The sequence below is a fragment of the Coenobita brevimanus genome, chromosome 92, assembly GCF_032717465.1.
Source record: "Coenobita brevimanus isolate Jiangsu-jjx chromosome 92, ASM3271746v2, whole genome shotgun sequence".
NCBI lineage: Eukaryota > Metazoa > Arthropoda > Malacostraca > Decapoda > Coenobitidae > Coenobita > Coenobita brevimanus.
Window position 1 is genome coordinate 20,631,689 of NC_137045.1, and position 19,733 is coordinate 20,651,421.

Below are 19,733 nucleotides of genomic sequence, written 5' to 3' on the forward strand. Positions count from 1 at the left end.
CTATTTCTCATCACTGCTTTCAGTGTGCCAACAACCTTCCTTCCCTGCTGTACCCTTTCACGTACTTCATCCCCCAAAGTTCCATCCTTACTCATCACACTACCCAAGTACTTGAATGCACTCACATTCTCCATATCCTCACCATCCAACCTCACTGCACACTCTGTGACTTCATTCCTCTCAAACACCATAACTTTACTTTTGTTTACATTAACTTTCAGCTTCCTCCTCCTACACACTGTCCCAAATTCATTCACCAAACCTTGCAACTCCCATTCATCTTCACTCAACAATACTGTATCATCAGCAAACATCAACACCGGAAGCTTCCAAAACTCACCCTCATTCATTAGGGCCACCCCCACATCCACTGCCCTACCTTGTACCTCCTTTACGACCCCATCCATATATATATTAAACAGCCATGGAGACATTACGCACCCCTGTTTCAGTCCCACATTGAGATCAAAGAACTCACTCAGCTCACCATCCACTCGCACCGTAGCCCTAGCTCCCTCGTACATACTCTTCACAGCACTCAACAATTTCCCCTCCACTCCATATATTCTTAATACCTTCCACATACCTTTCCTATCTATTCTGTCATAAGCTTTCTCCAAGTCCATGAAGGCAGCGTACACTTTCCTTCCCTTCTCTAGATACTTCTCCACTAAACATCTTAGAACAAATATCTGATCTACACACCCTTTTCCCTTCCTAAATCCCCCTTGTTCTTCTCCAACTAGCTCCTCTGTCATATGCCTAACCCTATCAATGAGTATTCTACCATATATTTTACCAGTCACACTAAGAAGGCAAATACCCCTATGGTTACCACATACTTCTCTCTCCCCTTTTCCTTTGTACAGAGGAACACTTATACCTGATTTCCAGTCCTCTGGAACCCTTCCCTCTTCCCAAGCCAATCTACACAACTTCCATATCCACTCCACAACAATCTCACCCCCATACCTAAGCATTTCACCACACACTCCATCAATTCCTGGGGCCTTTCCCAGCTTAATCTTCTTCATCGCTTCCACTACTTCCGACCTACTGATCTCTTCCTCCCTCCTCTCATCTCTTCTTCTCCCAGCCATTCCCCAACCACTTATACTCGCACTGCTCTCACTCTCTACATTCAACAAATCCTCAAAGTGCTCCTTCCATCTCCTCAATTTCTCTCTTTTCTCCACCAACAATCTATTATTCCTATCTTTCACTCCCCTACTATTTCCCCTTTCACACTGCCTTACTTTCTTTACCTCCTTCCAAAACAATTTCTTACTCTCCCTCCATTTCACACTCCGATTCCTCCCAAACTCTTCATCCACTTTCTTCTTACCCTCCTTCACCAGTCTCTTAACCTCCCTTCTCCTGCTCACATATACCTCTCTCTTCTCTCTCTCATCTTCTCCCCTACCTCTACTCGCCAACCATTCACCATATGCCTTCTTCTTTTGTTCCACAGCTCGTTTCACCTCATCATTCCACCATGCTGTCCCTTGCACACCCTTGCATCTCCTCCTCACTCCACAAACTGCCTCACACGTTGCGCTTATCTCTTCCGTGAATATCTTACATACGTCTTCCACCCCTTCCATCTGCTCTAGCTCATACCTTCCCAATCTTTCTTCCACTATGCTCTTATACTCTGTCCTCTTCTCACTATCTTGCAATTTCTCCACTCTTCTCACAGGAGCTGCTTCCTCCTGTCTTCCCCTTCTCGCCTCCTCAACCACTTTCTTTGCAGCTTTCTACCTTGGCCATCACTAAGTGATGGTCCGAGACTCCATTCCCCCACCCTCTCCACACTCTTGCATCCAACACTTATCTTCTCATTCGCTCATCCACACACACGTAGTCTATCATTGCCTTTCGTTCAACAAGTTCACCATCCATCCTCCTCATTACTCTCCATGTATACCGGTGGATCATCTTATGTCGAAAGTAGGTGTTGGCTATTGCCAACCCCTTACCAGCACAGATGTCCACCAAAGCACTACCATTCCCATCTACTTCCGCTGGCACACCCCACTGACCAACCACTCCATCCACTCGTACATTCCCGACTTTGCCATTCATGTCTCCAATCAACAGCACTCTCTCGCTCCTCTCAAACTTGTCCATACATGCTTCTACTCTCGCCCAAAACTCATCTTTCACTCTTGCCACTCGATCCTCAGTTGGAGCATACACACCTGTAATCTGCTGTATGGAATTTTTTTTTCTCTCTCTCTCCGACAAGGAGAGTATGTTTTCACCCCTGTTTGTTTGTTTGGTTGTGTGTGTGTTGGCAGGATTACTCAAAAGCTAAAAGAGATGTTTGGACCAAATTTAGTGGGTAGATAGCCCATGTCCCAAGGAACAATCGATTAAACTTTTGGGACCGATCCGGATCGTATTACAGATTCTGGATCCGGGAAAACACTTTTAGCGAAACCCTAATCGGTATTGAGAACGCCTAACACATTATGGAAAGTAGTTTGGAAATCACATTGCCCTTGTCGGGGAGATGCGGCCAACTGAGTGTCCCTCTAGTTTATTTGTTATACCAGCCTCTGTTCATTTTCTGTAAAAAAAAAAAAAAAAAATGTCTTACTGTCACTTTCAATACCATCCCTACTGCTTATTCGCATTGTACGTATGCAGGCATTCATTTCCCTGTCCCATCTCAATCCAGTCCGTATTTTATTGTTTTCTCCCTGTCGTTCCTGTTTATTACTCTTGTCTGCTCTACCACTCACTCATCTCACACTTACAGGGACGGTATTCATAAGCTTCCACATGCTATAATTGTGCATAAGATTACGTGTATGTTGCTATGTCTTCATTCTCCCAGCTACCAGTCGCGTCACAGACAAACTAAGGTGAATATTAAGTTGGACATACATGAAAAAAAAAAAAAAAAAAAAAAAAAAAAGGCTATTTTTGATCATAGCTATGTTCACTGGAGACTAATTTCTTTTGCAGATTGGTTAAGACCCTTTGAACATACTGCCAAGGGCTTTCCATTTCGCTGTACTCCTTCAGTTTTAGTTATGTTTCCCCTTTATTTTCGTTTTCTTCGTTATTTCAGCCACGTTTGGCGGTGGTCGTGTACCCTCATTATTTTCCTTACTCGTTTCTCACCACGTCACCTCGTCGTGTCTCCAACCTTACAAGTCTCCTGTGTCTCCCTCTTGCCTTTTGCTCCACATTTCTCTGAGGAGAGAGGACACTAACCCTGTCATGGTCAGAACAACTCTAGTACTTTATTCCAGCTAACGCCAAAGCATTTTATTAAGCTGAGAGTGAATAGGAGCTTGTTAGCCCCTTCAGTACCATGACACCTATTTGTAGTTTAATCCTGAGGCTACCAGACATTTTTATTAAGTTTAGGAGAGCTTTGTAGTAGATAAGAAGTCAGATAAAGATATACCTAACCCCTCCACTTCAAAAACGCTCTCCATAGCAGAATTAAGTTGTCAGGAGTTACCAGGCATAGAATGAAATGGTTATCTGGCCGCGTTGAATTCCTCCAAACGTGATTGAAAACGTCAGGTGGTAACTGGAATAACCAAAAACTTATTAATTCTCGGCCAGTACGTAAATCTGCAGTCGGTTCCTCCGAGGAAAATCATCTCGCCTTATATTCGCCAAAATAAAATACAAAATTCGTATGTCTCCTCCATCGGGGTTAATGCTGAACTGTCACCACGTATGACTCGGCCATCCCTCATTCCATCACATGCGGGTGATTTCTGTGGCAGTCTTCCTCACACCATTTGCAACATACTTATCAAATTTTCCCGACATTCTTTTGCATTCCACTTTTTCACCACTTTCTACTTTATCGATTTTTGCTTCTTTTCTCTCGTTATTTTTTTTCCACTCGCTATTTTTCTTCATACCGCTTTTCATTTTGTCGACTTTTTCCGTTTCTGCTTTTTTCAGCTTTTAATTTAATCGATTTTTTTTTCTTCATTATCTACCGCTTTCCACCTAATCGATTAGTTTTTTAGTTTTCTGTGACCTTTTGCACTTTGGCAGTTTTTCTTCTTTACCACTTTAGACTTTTTTCAATCATTTTTGTTCCTTTTTTACCCATTTCCGCTTTGTTGATTTGCCTTCATTTTCTTTACCTGTTGTCTTTCTGTCTCTTGGGGCCGTAAATTGTTTCTTTACTTATTTGCTTTGTAACAACATGTAGTCCTCAGTTAAATCACTCATAGCTTCAGTCACACATTTCACTTTCCTAATGTTCAGTCCACTTCATATTCCATTTCCATCCATCTTTCCACTTTCACCATCCTTTGTACTTTTTCTCCTAATTTACTTTCATTCGTTCGTCCACTCTCCAGCTTTCCCTCCATCGCTTTCACTTAAATGGGTCACCCTATTTAATCGTCGTTCATTCGTTCACATATTCCACAGTTATTTCTCATTTCATCCACCAGCCAGACCGCCACAGTGTCCACTTTCATTAGACACTCCATATCACAATTCTTGCAACTTTCCCATCAGTTATTCCAGTACCCCATCTCTCATCCCTCTAAATCATCATCATCATGACTTTTTCACATCTTTGGATGGGGTGAGGTAGGATCTAAAAAGCAAGGAGAAACCACAATAAGCTGGGAGAACTGTCATCAGCATGTCTAGTAAAATGGACCAGACATTCATTCACACATCATGCAGGCCCCCGGAATCCTTGGTCCCACCTCAGAGGCTTAATGATTTGCACATAATTCTAACCATATCCATGTTTATTATCCAGCATCTAGTCCCTAGTCATTCCAGTGCTTTATTCACCCATTCCACTTAAGTTTGACACATTCAGCCATTCCACTTAAGTTTGACAAATTCCATCGTACAGAACTCACCCAGCTCTTCCATGAAAATGAGTACGAGGAGGAGGTGGAGGAGCTGAACAATTTCGAGAAGTAAATTAGATTACCGCCAAGAGCAAATCTTTTCCTGGGCGGGGATGAATATGAATGTTGGTGAGTGTGTGTAAAAAAAAAAACTCGGCGTGGTGAAACTTGTGGAGACGCTTTGGTATGCAAACTTCAGCATCCCTTCCATCCTGGCGCGGAATGGTGGGGTGCAGGCCCTCACTCGTGTTGGCAGGGCTGGGTGTAGCAGGCGGCTCACTCTCACTCTTTCCACCACACACATCTCTACCTTAGTAGATGCAATCCTTGTGTGTGTGTGTGTGTGTGTGTGTGTGTGTGTGTGTGTGTGTGTGTGTGTACACTCCTTTAAAACCACTCTGTATTATCCATGTTAAGGTGGCACTCAGGTGGAATGCCTGCCTGCCTGACATTCACTCCTCGTGCCCTCAGTGTTTACAAGAGGATATCATGGCATTGCTAAGCTTCTCAGGGAGCAAGAAGTATGCTACTTAACCGCATATATATATATATATATATATATATATATATATATATATATATATATATATAAGCCCCAATCCAAAAGTCCTCTACCCAGGGGCATCGCCTTAGCCCTTCGGGGATACCTGGCGTAAAACCAAATATATATAGATATATATATATATATATATATATATATATATATATATATATATATATATATATATATATATATATATATATATATATAGAAAAATAGAAAGCCAGAGGAGGCAGTTAGAAGATTGAAGAAGAACTCCTTTGCACATTTCGCATAATTTCCAAATAATGTAGTCTGGCATCAAGCGAGATCATATAAAAGCTGTTCTGAAAGCAAAGGATGGGATGGCTAGTACTGAAGGGTCAATAAAATTAGTAATATTACAATTTGTTTTTTTGTTTCATTTTCCTTCTAAAAATAATATCTTACCTGCTTTGCTTGGTGCAATGAATAGGTCGGCAATATTTACCCTACTGGTTTGACTTTTTTTTTTTCAGTGACTATAGTATACCGAGTCTTTTACTGTACTTTAACATTGTATATTTTGCTGTGCTGTAGGTATTGCAGTCTCATCACTTCAGCCTCTGTCTCACTACTCTTTCAGTTCTGTCTCTGTCATCACCGGTACCCTTCTCATTTTACTACTAATTTGCACTTAGTATAGTCTGTTTGGTTGACCTGTGCACCTGAGATGTATGGAGCAAGTAGGGTGTGTTTGTTTTGCGGCTGCTGATTGGCTGCCGATGATGTCATTGAAGTAAATGCATTTATGTATTATAGTGCAACATGCGGACGTAGGTGTGCACCGTGGGTGGATATTATAGTGCAACATGCTGACGTAGGTGTACACCGTGGGTGGATGCAGTGCGACATGCGGACTTGGATGTAGCCTACACCATGGGTGGATAATTTGCTTCAAACATAACTCATCCATTTATAAACATTTGTAATCAAGTTTATTTTTCTTTGATAACAATAAACTTTTTAAAGCTAGTTTTGACCTTTTCAGTTTCGGAAATTATGCCTTATTTAATCTGGCTGTTTGTATTGAGGGCAGTTAAAAAATATATATATGTGTGTGTTAAAATAAGAAGAGCTGTAGATTTAAATCATTGGCGGCCAATCAGCAGCCTCGATTCAAACACACCCTACTCGCCCCATACATCTCAGCTGCACAGGTCAATCATATGGGGTATAATATGTAGTAACAACAGAATGACTTTATACCATGAATACATATCATAGGTACAGGGTCGTCTTTTTTTATAACTATTAAACCATAGGCGAATTGTGAAAAGGAAATTAAACCATACTTTGCTTCCAAGGTCAAAGAACATAATTTATCATGGAGTCACGTAAAATTAATCGATGGAAAGTGGTATTAGGTATTACGAGTGGTTGAGCCGAAGGGAAATATTGGCTCAAAGATTTGGTGATAGATTCAGTTACTCGATATTTGTATACTGTAGTTTCTAATGGCTACCAAAAGTGCACACACACACACACACACACACACACACACACACACACACACACACACACACACACACACACACACACACACACTTATTCCTATCGTCCAGAGTAATATTGCAAGAGTGTTTTGGTAGAAGCTTCACTCAGTGGCGTACCTGAGGGGGGGGGGGGGCTGTTTGAAACTGCCCATCGGGCCCCCAATTGAGGGAGGCCCCCAAAAGCCTTTAAAATTTATAAGCCTTTTTATTAATATTTAAAGATATTTATATATATTTATCATCCTGATAATCCCGACTGAGATATTAGATAAGTTTTGAGAATTAGGGGGGCTTGGTTCTTTGCGGGGCCCCCCTCCAGGAGGGGGGTCCCGCAAAGAACCTAGCCCCCCGGGCCCCGAAATCTCTAGGTACGCCCCTAGTTCACTAGATGTAACTAATGCAGTATTGTGTGTAGTGTGTGATGTGTGTGTTGTTCCGGCAGGGGTGGGTACGAGAAGCTTGGCGTGGTGGTGGCCGCGTACATGCACTACAGCAACATCTGCGCCGCCACGGACCAGGCACTCGACCGATACGCCATGAAACGATTCTTTGACGACAAGATTGGCCAGCTGTACCACCCATCACAGAAGAGGTCAGTACCACACGACTACCCTGGCACGACCATAATCCCCTGCCAACAACCCCTGTGTATTCGTCCACTACCGCGGCTGTCACATGTCCCCTAGCGTAATTACTACTGTCCTCTGTTACAACCCTGTACACAACCACAACCAGCTTACGAATATATACCCTTTCCACAACCAGTGTCAATTCTCTCCATTACCACTCGTTGCTCTGTCCATTACCGCAATTACCACATGTCCACTACCACAGTTACATTTGTTTTGCCGTCTACAGCAACTACTACACTTCTGTCCACTGCCACCGTACCACATCCGCCACATTCCTCTGTTAACTGCTGCAACTACCACAATTCACTGTCCACCATCACAGCTACCACACTTCAGGTTTCACTACCACAACTACCACATTTAGCTATTTACTGCTACAGCTACCACATGTCACTGTTCACTACCATATCTATCACATTTCACTATTCTCTACCACACTTCACTCTCCATTTTGCCTTAACACAAACCACTGTCCACAACCACAGCTACTTTCATTGTTCACCACCAGAACTGCGGTATTTCATTGTCCGTAAGTACCACAGCCACCACATTTCACTGTTCACTACCACAGCTATGACATGTCACTCCCCACTGTTACAGCTACTGTTAGACTGCCGTGTGCTACAGTTCACTACATGCCATTCTCCGCCACCACAGCCAACACTATACTCTTTCCTCAACGACAAATACAGAATTACAGAGAGAGAGAGAGAGAGAGAGAGAGGATGAGAAGGCCTTTTTTCAGGCTTTATAGCATTAGCATACGTTATATGAGCCAGTCTGCGGAAGTGGTAGTAAGAGGAATATATCGATTGGAAGGGAGTGGGGCCAGGGGAGACGGAGTTAAGATTTCAAAGATGTGGGGCTAACTTTGGCATTAGCAAGTTTTGTGGGAAGAGGCGCCGAATAAAGTCTCGTATGATTTTTTGCTAACTTTTTTATTTTAGTTATATGATTGGATGAATGACTGAACTTAGTTAGACTGGGTTTAAAATGGTTGATTAGCCTTTTCTGGGGTGTGGAGGTATGGCGCCCAACGTCCTTTCGCTAGTTGTAGTTCTGCCTTCATGTAGCCCTACACTGAATGACAAACACAGTGGTTTCCTGTAACCCAGGAATCCATTTATCACGTTGGGTGGTATCCATTTGACCAAATAAACGTCTGGAGATCTAGTGGGTTAAGGCGCTCCAAACGGATGTAGCCCTCAAGTGTTTATATCAAGGTAGTGGCTGGGGTTTATTGCTCACATAATGTTACTCTCGCCTTAAATGCCGGGAATGAGGAGCCTAGCGTAAGTCAGTGTTGTGAAGGATGCTTGAACTTAAATTAAGGAAACGTTGGAGAGAATTTGGTAGGGTGGCTCAGATTTGGGTCAAGATTAGTGCGGAGATTAGTCTTTTCTTCGGTTAAGTAGAATTGTGGTTTGTAGGAAGATTTTGAAATTGTGAGACGTCAGGTAGTATAAGAATGATTGAGAAATAAACACAATATTATACCGAACTATAAAACAGAAAGGACTGGTATCAGTTATAGTCATTCTGTTTTGAAATAAGCAGTCATGGGGTTAGCACAGCAGGAAATAAGTTTATGCTAACCATAGGGAAGTATATTTTAAATCTGATCATCTATAGCTAGGCGCCTTAATCCCGTAAGAGGTGGCCACATACAAATCACCTCCACGTCATCTTTTCCTCTGCCATTCAACTGCCTTCCCTTCAGCTTACACTCTCTTCACTCATGTATCTGTCCACCCCATCCCTTCCCCCGCTTTTGATCTCCCCTTTCCCCTCCCCTCCACTTCTTTCGCATACACTCTTCTACTCAGTCTCTTATTTTACATACATCCATTCCACATAAATTTGTACTGTAATATGATGCAGGTATTACACAGTGTTCAGTTGATAATGAGCAGCCACAGGTGCAGTGTTCTCAGTAGTATATCCCTTCACATCGATGACATTATTTTCATTTTATTCTCACCACCGCCAAGTGATTTAATTCAAGTTTAGAATAATGTCCAGCTGTCAAGGTTCAGTCTAACCCCAATCCATTCCAGTCGTCACCATTAAGCTGAATAAGTTTGTCTGGTGATAGCAAGAGTAAAAAAACTAACTATATCGCCTAGGGTGTGGGTTTAAGGAATATAGTGCCAATTTACCCATCTTATTCATCTGTTTTGTGTGTGTGTGTGTGTGTGTGTGTGTGTGTGTGTGTGTATGTGTGTGTGTGTGTGTGTGTGTGTGTGTGTGTGTGTGTGTGTGTGTGTGTTTATGTTATACGTAGCACAGTGTTCTAGGTTACGTAGTGTTGATTAGCATTTCACCCTCATCAGCATGCTTTTTTTTTTTTTTTCTATGTTCATATCGATTACCGAATACTAACCTCTTCAGTTCTGTGACACACTTTTATATTTTATTTTTGGTACCTACAGACGATTTTATTTACCTTTGAAGAGAATTTGCCGGGCAGAGGTGTTAGACGTGGCCATTGTTAACCCCTTCACTACAATGATCTGTGTTGAATAAAATCATTAGGAAAAAATCACAAAACTCATGGGGTTAAAACCTTTAAATGTATTTGTAGGATCTATATTAGAAGTAATTTCTAAACTTGAAGAAAAGTAGTGGCTAATATGTGGCTAGTTATTTAGAGAGTTTAAACTTTATATTTAAGATTTGTATGATAAATACTGACATTTTGACACTGTGATTGCTCATTACCCAAGTTATTCAGAATGATTACCGTTCTGGACATCATTATGTTTTTATGATGAACAACAATGTAATTTTTTCCTTCCATAAATAGGCCTTTGCATTGCTTAATTATGCAAATAAGATTTTATTTATCCCGGCACACACAGTCGTCCTATCGTATATCCCCGGTTTTGCGATGTTACAGACGGTAATGAACGCTAATGGTTAATAATGGTGACAGATTGTGGCAGGTTCCAGTGCAGTGTTAATATTACCAAACTGTTCTTATTGTTCTCATTCCGCTGTTGGTGAGGTTTGTACCAAAGACTCTAAGATGTTTTGTGTAGATTTCCTGTTGTATTATTTTACCATACTGTGTAACTGCTTTCATTGTTCCTTATCACGCAATGTGCTATTAAAAACATAAATGAGAGGTATTCTCGTCGTGGTAGTGTTCAGTCCCTCTTTACCTCTATTCCTGGCGTCCTCCCCCTTCCCCTGCCCCTCTTTATCAGCATTTAGCCCTGTATTCCTCTTGGAGCCATTGTCTCACTGCCGGGATTTGGGACAACACCCACTTGACACATGGCCAATACCCTGTGAGGAGGTTATACTTGCTCTTATTTGTTATATCTGATCTCATACATAATATGCGTGCATGCGTGTGGGTGGCGGGAGAATAAACAGTGTACACCACAAGCATCATATTGTTTTAGCTCTACATCAGAGCTTCAGATATTCGTAATCGCATTGACCTTTTTCTTATTCATTAGAGTACCTTTTTTCATATTTCATTATTATCCTTGAACTCAGAATTGCCATTAAAATACCATAGACTGGAACAAGTAAGCTACAATCTGTAAAATAATCCTGAACATATACATCATGATCAACACAAAGGGCATAATGTGTTGTTATTGTGTTGCCATGCCTTGGAGATACACACTTCAATAACACAGTCGCTGACTTAATGAAAGACCGCAGGGATGAGAAACAGAAGTGCGCCTCCTCATTATGGCGGTGGTTGTGGTACAGTGACTGTCTAGGAGATTGGAGTCAGGCAGGAGTGAGTTCGATTCTTCGGGGTTGTGCGATTTGAACAGCATTTACAATTGAGTAGAGTCCTTATTTTGTCCCTTCAAAATACTGTTAACATCCATCTACTTGACTGTGACATGGTGAAAATATGTAAAGATCAGTATGTATGTGCATTGTGAAGATACTTTACTCTGCCAGGGGATAAGAAGTACACTGCATACTTTGTGGATAATGGAATTTCAATGTAGTTATTTATAATAGAAGAGAATTTTTTTTTTCTTTTTTTTCTTTGCTTGTCTTGTTTTAGTGATGTAACGGTTACCGTGTGTTCACTTATAGACACGGTAGTCAGACTTGTGTATGAATTGTAGTACAGCGCTTAATGTATATATTCAGAGTTGTGACATAACTACGACTATCTTTCTTTAGAGCTTCTTGTAACAAATACAGAAGTATTAGATAGATGCAGGAGCTTGAGGGCTCATATGGGGCATCACTAAAGTCGCCACGGTCTGTTGGAGTGAAACACCTCGTTTCCAAGAATCTTTTGTGGGAGAAAGGCGTCCAGGGTCGCTCCTAGAGATGATCCCGGATCAGAAAAGAAGCGGTTGATTCGCAGTCATTGTTCTGTCCGTGTACTGTGTCCACCCCGCTGGTCTGTCCATGTTCTGCCTCCCTTTCTGTTAGAAATTTAGACCGTTGTCTAAAGTGGTGGGTGATGACTGCCATCATCCACTCACCTGATGCAGTGCTGCCTACTTCCTTCACCTTTATCATTCTGTTTCTGTGTCTGCCCTTATTTTTTCCTACTTCTCCCTTTCCTTCCTGTTACTTTTTATTAATCATCTCTCCACTTCACGTAGCTCTGCACTGAGTGTCAAGTTTAATGGTTTCCTGTAACCTAGAAAACCATTTACGACTTTACCATATAACCAAATCACGGGGTGAGGTGGAGCCTACTGTGGTACACCTGTTAACCGGCTGCAGAGAAGCTTCCACTCAGGAACCAAACCCCCTCACTTTTCCCCTCGTCTTGCTGTGGCGAGGCGCTGTCACCCGCCTGGGAACATCGGTTCACTGCACGGGACGGCCCTGCAAGAGTGATTGTTTGTCTGTGGCTGATGGGCCTGATTGGCCAGGCTAAACTAGGATAGATCAACATCAACTGTTGCCTAAGCAGTGACATCCCTCTTTTGAGAATGAGATGGTCTGTTGGACCGTATTGACTCAGCCTTTTTTTTTTTTTTTTTTTTTTTTTATGTGTCCGACTCTGGGCATAGGCTTCACAGCCTGCTATCAAGGCCCAGCAGTCCTCCTACATACCATACACCTCTACATGTGCCTGGGTGTTAAGAGATGATTTGATTGTTATCAGTACGTTATTTCTCTCTCTCTCTCTCTCTCTCTCTCTCTCTCTCTCTCTCTCTCTCTCTCTCTCTCTCTCTCTCTCTCTCTCTCTCTCTCTCTTGTGTGTGTGTGTGGGGGGGGGGCTGATCATTAATTTTCTGTTACAAAACTTTTTTATGTATGCACATCAGGTAGTTGCAACAAATGTTAGTATGGTTTGTATACTATGCTTTGTAAGCAGAAGGAACAAAGAGAGGAAAAAAGTGAAATATAAAATTGCTTAATCTATCCGTCATCCTAACGTCATTCCTCACACGCATATAGGGTGTGGAGATCCAGAGCATAGCTATGTGAAATAAGTTTAGGCTTGAATCAGAGAGTAAAGGGAGCCACAGGTACAACCTAACCCCTCTCCTTAAGTCATATGGGCAGGTACTGAGTAATGGGGTAGCCACGATCCTACACCAGTACAAAGATTGGTGGTTTCTAGACCCCACTCCTGTCCCTAAATTACCTTACGCAATATGCTGGTATAATGTGGTTAGTATTGTTTTCGTTTTTCCTGAGGGAAAACCAAGAACGTTGTTTTTAGTGTAGGATTAGATCACTGCTTTGTCCAAATTTCAGCTACTTAGCTCAGAAGATGTATGCAGCACTGTCTGAGTCAGCAGGCACAAACAAATGTTGTGAAGAATAAGTACACGTATTCTTAAGAGTGCGAACGATGGGATGGGAAGAGAGATGCGGTACTGGTATGCAGTACGTCACTGAATACGTAGTTAAAACCCATTAGCTTCTGTCAGTAAACTGCATTCTGTATGTCACATTTTTTCAGGTAAAAGCGAAGTTTATTAATTGCAGGCTTTGTATACATGTCTCTGTGGCATGATTATAGTTAGCTGTAGCAAGTCAAGAAGAGTTGTACCACCATTTTTCATTTTGTTAACACGCTCCTTCAGTTCTTTATGAGCAAATGTACAGTATTTGGTGCTGCATATTACCATGAGTTCATTCGGCAGGTATGTACAGTACTTCGCGGGGTTGCTGTCTGGGGTGATCCGCATCAACTCTAGTCCACTCTACCTCCACACCCTCACCCTATATGGCATCCCACACTTTGAACCACGCGGAGGCTGTCACTTCTTCATTAAGGTAAGAGATTTTTTTAAGCAGCTGTGAGCAGAAACCCAAGAATTGTCTTCTGTTTTATTGTAATTTATGCATTAACTGTATTGTAAGTAACACAGGTACGATGATAATGAATATTCCCATTAGCTCTTACTTAAAATTGCATTTTTCTGTTTACCAAATCCTAGCATAAAACTGGCAATATTGTACAGCGATGGACATGTGAATCAGCAGAGGGATACTTTCATGAGGTGATAGACACATGAAGGTGGAGTACCTACACACAAGGTCCTTATTTACCGTGTTTCCTTGCAAAGATTGATGAGTTATACATTTACCTGAGAATATTCTTTTACCACCGGTCATGATTAGCGTTTACGTGGCAGAGTTTCTGTGCTAGAATCAGTGTATTAATGGATACACATACACTTTCTCTGACACAATGAGTCTTCCACATGTATCTCCCCATTTTACAAAAGGGAAAGAAATACTGTAGGGTAACTGTACTATTGCTGAGGGCAAAATATTCGGTAACGCTAGTACAGCATTAGCCTGCATGTAGCAGAGTTCTTCAGCGTCTCCACCTTGTAGATGTAGCTTCAGTGTTAAGTAGACAAATCGAGTATTCTACTCGAATGAGAATAAAATATTTTTCTCATAACTGTAGTACCTTGCAGTGTTATGGAAATGCTGTACAGTATTTAGGTATGTTTATGATACAGATTTGTCTTGTTTATTAGGTTGAATATAACCTAATGTAGGGCCAGATGCTGAATGCAGCCCCATAATATTGAATTAGTTGCAAAAATTTATGGATAACACATATTCAGTTTTACTGACAACTATCGCTCTTACAGATCTATCAAGGGATGACACCCATCTACACATCAGGAATCTACAACTTGACGGAAACAATGCGGCAGGTAACCATAGGCTTTGAGGCAGGCGTGCAGTTGCGAGGCGACATTCTTCTTAAGGCGTACCACCGACGTCTGTTGCCCGCTGCAAGGGAGGTCATCTTTAGGGTCCAGTTCCACACCTGTGCCGTCTCTGAGAAGGTCCTCACGTTTAGCAGGACGGATTTGGACGACGCATGTAATGGTGAGGGGACTCGCTGTCATGGTGCACGTGTGAAGAGGTCATAACCGAGTAATTCGGTTATGGGTACGAGTATTGTGGTTACAGAATGAACTGTGATGGTGTGCTACAGGAAACGTTTATTAATATAGTGACCAGCACAGTGAAGTCCTTAAGTCTGAGCTAAATATCACTTTAAGAAGAATGAGGTAAATACTTTAGGAGGACATAGTAAAGAGATCTGAAAAGTAAATTTAGGTAGCATTTTTATGGGATACTTGTATTTAAATACTGTATCTGAAACGAGAAAAGCAGGGTCATGATTAAGTAGGCAGATGTTAGGAAATGAGGGATCATTACAGTAATACCCTGTGTATGAGACTGGCAAGCAAACGCGAGGTATAAGACTGAGAAACATAATGACAGAACTAACTAAAAAATAAGATCCTTATGTATACACTACCATTGCCGCAGTAATATGGAACACGACAACAAATATCAGTGTAGGAAAAAGGGTCAGAAGAAGTCATATTTTTTAAAGGTACAGAATATGAAACAGTGTAGGAGAAACGATTTTGATGGATACTGAATAGAGACGTGTTTCAGTATAAAAGTAGGAGTTAGAAGTAGTGGAATGTGTGCTGGTGTGAATATTGTGGCAGTAATAAAATTGGTTATTTTGTTGTAAAGATGAGGTAACTGTATAGCCTAACTGTGTGCACAAAGAGGCATAATATTATCATTCCATGAATTAAAGTACAATTGTACTTTAAGTAATAACAGATAAAGAGAACTATGTTGATGGCATGGACTTATTAAAAATGCACATAGACAGAGTCAAAAGTCAGTTAAAAGTGAGAGTGGAGGTAATGCTGGAGAAAAGAGATTATATGTAGTATGGAAGAAGATAGCAGACCAGTATTTGATGAAAACTGTGTACGAAGAGGAAGAATGAATGAGTGAGTGGGAGGTATGAAAGGACAAAGTAGCCTGGAAGCACGTCTATCACAGGTGTCCCCTGTTGTGGGGGGTGGCAGGGCACATGGGAACAAGGTGTCAGAGATTATGATGATTATGATGATAAAGCACCATTGTTGCGTATCTGAATTTGAGTAGAAATAGTTTTTCGTGTATCACACTCACCGATTGCTGGGGGATTTAGTGATCTGTGGAATGAGCTGATATGGACCAAGTATCATCAGCAAAATAAAGAAATATGTGTTATTTTTTCATAGAACATTTTTCATAATGATTATCGCTTATACAGTACACACGTAAGGGATAGCCCCGTCATAAACTGAATATTATTGTTACCTTAACTGAGCCACTATGACGGTTTGTGGGTAAGTAGTTTCCTTTTTAGAAAATGAATGCAAAGCTCCTTGGCATCATTTACATACATTACCATGCAAGAACTTCGCAGATATAGGGTAACTATAACAGCTTAAGATCCCTAAATTTTTTAAATAAAGCAGAAGTGCTTCTTTATCTGTACAAAAATTTATGAAGACGGCAGAGTATGCATTATATGTTACGTGATTTTTGGAAAAAGTTTTATTCTTTATATCTGCACAAAACTTTGTAATACTGTGCATGGGAACGCACTTATGAAATTATCATATATATAATTATATGTATATAATATACATATGTGAAGGTAAACTTTTAAAAAGGGTTATGCAACAGAAACTAATAATTGCGAAATAGAATACATAAGTTGTAAAGAGCGTGTGGTATAGAGAGTATGCGTTGTAGGTAGTGTGCTATAGAGGGCATGTGCTGTAGGTAGCGTGTGTTGTAGAGAGTATGTGTTGCAAGTAGCGTGTGTTGTAGAGAGTATGTGCTGCAGGTTTTGTATGTTGTAGAGAGCATATGTTGTAGGTGGCGTGTGTTGTAGAGTGTGTGTGTTGTAGAGAGCATGTGTTTTAGGCAGTGTGTGTGTTGTAGAGAGCATGTGTTTTAGGCAGTGTGTGTGTTGTAGAGAGCATGTGTTTTAGGCAGTGTGTGTGTTGTAGAGAGCATGTGTTTTAGGCAGTGTGTGTGTTGTAAAGAGCATGTGTTTTAGGCAGTGTGTGTGTTGTAGAGAGCATGTGTTTTAGGCAGTGTGTGTGTTGTAAAGAGCATGTGTTTTAGGCAGTGTGTGTGTTGTAGAGAGCATGTGTTTTAGGCAGTGTGTGTTAAAGAGTGTGTGTGTTGTAGACAAGTGTATGATGTAGAGAGCAGATTAAAATGCCAGGAACACGCAGTATGCCGTGTGCAGCTGGCCTCCCCGGGTATACACTCCCCACCCACCTCTTGTTTACCTCACTCTGCATTTGTGAATTTAATTTTCTCCTGCCAAAGCAAGACGCTGCTCTCTCTCTCTCTCTCTCTCTCACACACACACACACACACACACACACACACACATACACGTGTGTGTGTGTGTGTGTGTGTGTGTGTGTGTGTGTGTGTGTGTGTGTGCGTGTGTGTGTGTGTGGTTTTGGTCAGACCTGTTCCCAGCCAACAAAGAATGAGGGCAAGGCAGTGCTTCTTTTAGGTATTATTGTTTTTTTTTGTTTTTTTTTTTTCATTTCAGTATTTGCTATAACTTCTCCATCCATTCATTCTTCCGCTGAACATACTCAACAAAAATTCGATCTTCCAAGCACTAACAATTTTTCTATTAATTTTATGACTAATCTGTTTTCTAGTTGGAGTTAAGGTTATTATGATGTTGATGAGAATGAGGGTGAAATTTGGGACTTGATAGCACTAAGTTCTTGGTAGTAATTGGATGTGTCACAGTCTCAGGTTCTTTAGTTATCTATGTATAAGAATCCACAAATGGTTCAGAAGTAATGTACGTTCATCCTACTCCTATGACTGTGCACACTGTGTAAGACGGACATTAGAGTGGTACGCTCATTTCAGTATCCCACGGCTTATAAAAAAAATATCCTTCATCAGGTTTTCAGGTCTCACATCCTCTTGAAAGCAACCACCATTGTCACTCATGCCACATACCTCAGTCCCTAAGCCAGTATCCTCAACTTCTTTTCTTATTCAGATGATTTTTTTCCACACCTTAGCTTGCAGGGGTGAGGCAAGTACACACTTTTTACAGGGGGAGGAGGAGGTTTAGAGATAAAACATTGCATACAGACTTAGAGCATCCAGTTACAGAAAACCGTGTTAGGACTATGTCATACTCTGAACATCTTTTTAGGGTATTTGCGTTTGCTGTGAGCCTCTAGGTTTCACAGGGTCGCCTGCTGTGGAGTGGGCTTAACATGTTTGCTGAGCTTGTTATCATTTGTCCACCATCTGTTTTCTCATTTCCTCCAGCAGTAAATCACATCAATTGGCACCTATAATTTTGCCTCTTTTAACGTATCAAAGTTATTTTCGTTATTTATTTAATACTACTCGTATTCAGGCTATTTCATTTCCATCATCTTAATATGCGGACATGAAGCTGTCACACTAGTTTCCTTATGTGTCCTCCTATCTTACAGGCATGATTTATGCTACATGTGTTGCATTCATAATTTACCTAATGTTTGTATCTTTACCCCCATCAGACATGAGGTTCCCCCTGGATGGAAGTGTAGAGCTTTACTTCAGCCACAGCCCCGAGGAGCGGCCCCGGGTCATCTCCAGTGTGAGCTGTGACAAATCCCCTTGTGCCATCGCCTCGTGGGACTCCTACCAGAACATCAACTTTACTGACCACCCTGAGGAGCAAGGTAAGAAAATAGTTGGTTGATTATCACTGAGCATTTTGTGGTCACACTGATCTGAATGCATTTGCTCCAGAGATTTTAGAGATTTTTTGCACTCAAAATATAATGACTGGTTCTTAAAGTTTTATGTGGACTTTACTTGCTGTGAAAGATATGCATGGTTATAAATTTCTTCCTGAAGTGTGCATATAAAGAGGATCCCTAGAGGTTAATGACCATTGATAATATTAATACTGTATCTTGGGAATTTAGAGGGACAAGAAACTACCCACACATTCCTTGTGCATTGTACGATGTATTTAAATGTGGCAGATGTAGTGAGTTAGAACATTTCCTACTCCTCCTTTGTTTCTTTGTTTTGATGAAGATATGTGACAACCCCATCGCCCTACATTTGTGTTCCTACACCACAAGAGGAAGGAAGGATTGTATCTGGACCTTCCTTTATTCTTTTTGTCCTTTTCCCCAAGAGATCGATGAACTTTTCACTCAATATCCCCATCCTTCGTGAGGCTGGGAGTTAGCGTTATGATGTGATTTAATATATTCATAATGTTTTGTTCTTACATAGAATCATGAAAACGTCCTATTATCACCATCATCATCAACATTATTATCATTATTCAAGACCTCTTCTTACGAATAAGTGGAATGGCTATGATCCAAAATGGGAAATAAAGCAAATAGCCGGGGAATTATCAAGAGTCTAGTGAAATGATCCACGCATCCATCAACTCTTGTCCCTCACAGCCATGTCCCTTATTCACTGGGTGCAATGTTGGACCGAGTCGCCCTTGCAGTGGTTTTAAGGAAGAGTCTATTCCGCTGATAAACTGAAATAAGGTTGCAGCCCTTGCCATTTGTATCTTTATACACACTTTATCCGTCTAGTCATATCCCTGGCTAATTCTTTGCCTCCCTCGGTTTACATACCTCGTTCACTCACGTTTATACCATATCCAACCATCGTGATCTTCCATGCCTCCTCCCATCCTTTTCATATCCATCTCCTCTGTGATACCATACCATCTAATAGTGAAGCTTCTTTTCTTCGTCCCTCATATATCTCAGTATTTTTTATCCTGTCAAGTCTATACAAACGCACACATATTCCTCAGCAGTCTCAGTTCTCCTGTTCACTGTTGACTTTTCAGACATGTCATACTAGTCTCATAATCATA

General features: G+C 41.2%; 1 protein-coding gene across 5 annotated transcripts in view; it reads left to right on the forward strand.

Moving 5' to 3' along the window:
* Positions 1 to 19,733, forward strand: part of by (focal adhesion protein tensin) — a 272,729-nt gene that overhangs the window by 58,880 nt on the left and 194,116 nt on the right. For 4 of the 5 annotated variants that reach the window (XM_080282141.1, XM_080282143.1, XM_080282144.1 and 1 more), the window contains exons 3-6: positions 7,354 to 7,503; positions 13,642 to 13,774; positions 14,608 to 14,851; positions 18,391 to 18,555. In XM_080282141.1, coding sequence (XP_080138267.1) covers positions 7,354 to 7,503; positions 13,642 to 13,774; positions 14,608 to 14,851; positions 18,391 to 18,555 — 692 coding nt within the window. Of the gene's footprint in view, positions 1 to 7,353; positions 7,504 to 13,339; positions 13,382 to 13,641; positions 13,775 to 14,607; positions 14,852 to 18,390; positions 18,556 to 19,733 lie in introns of those variants that run through there. The other variant, XM_080282145.1, reaches the window with a different exon arrangement.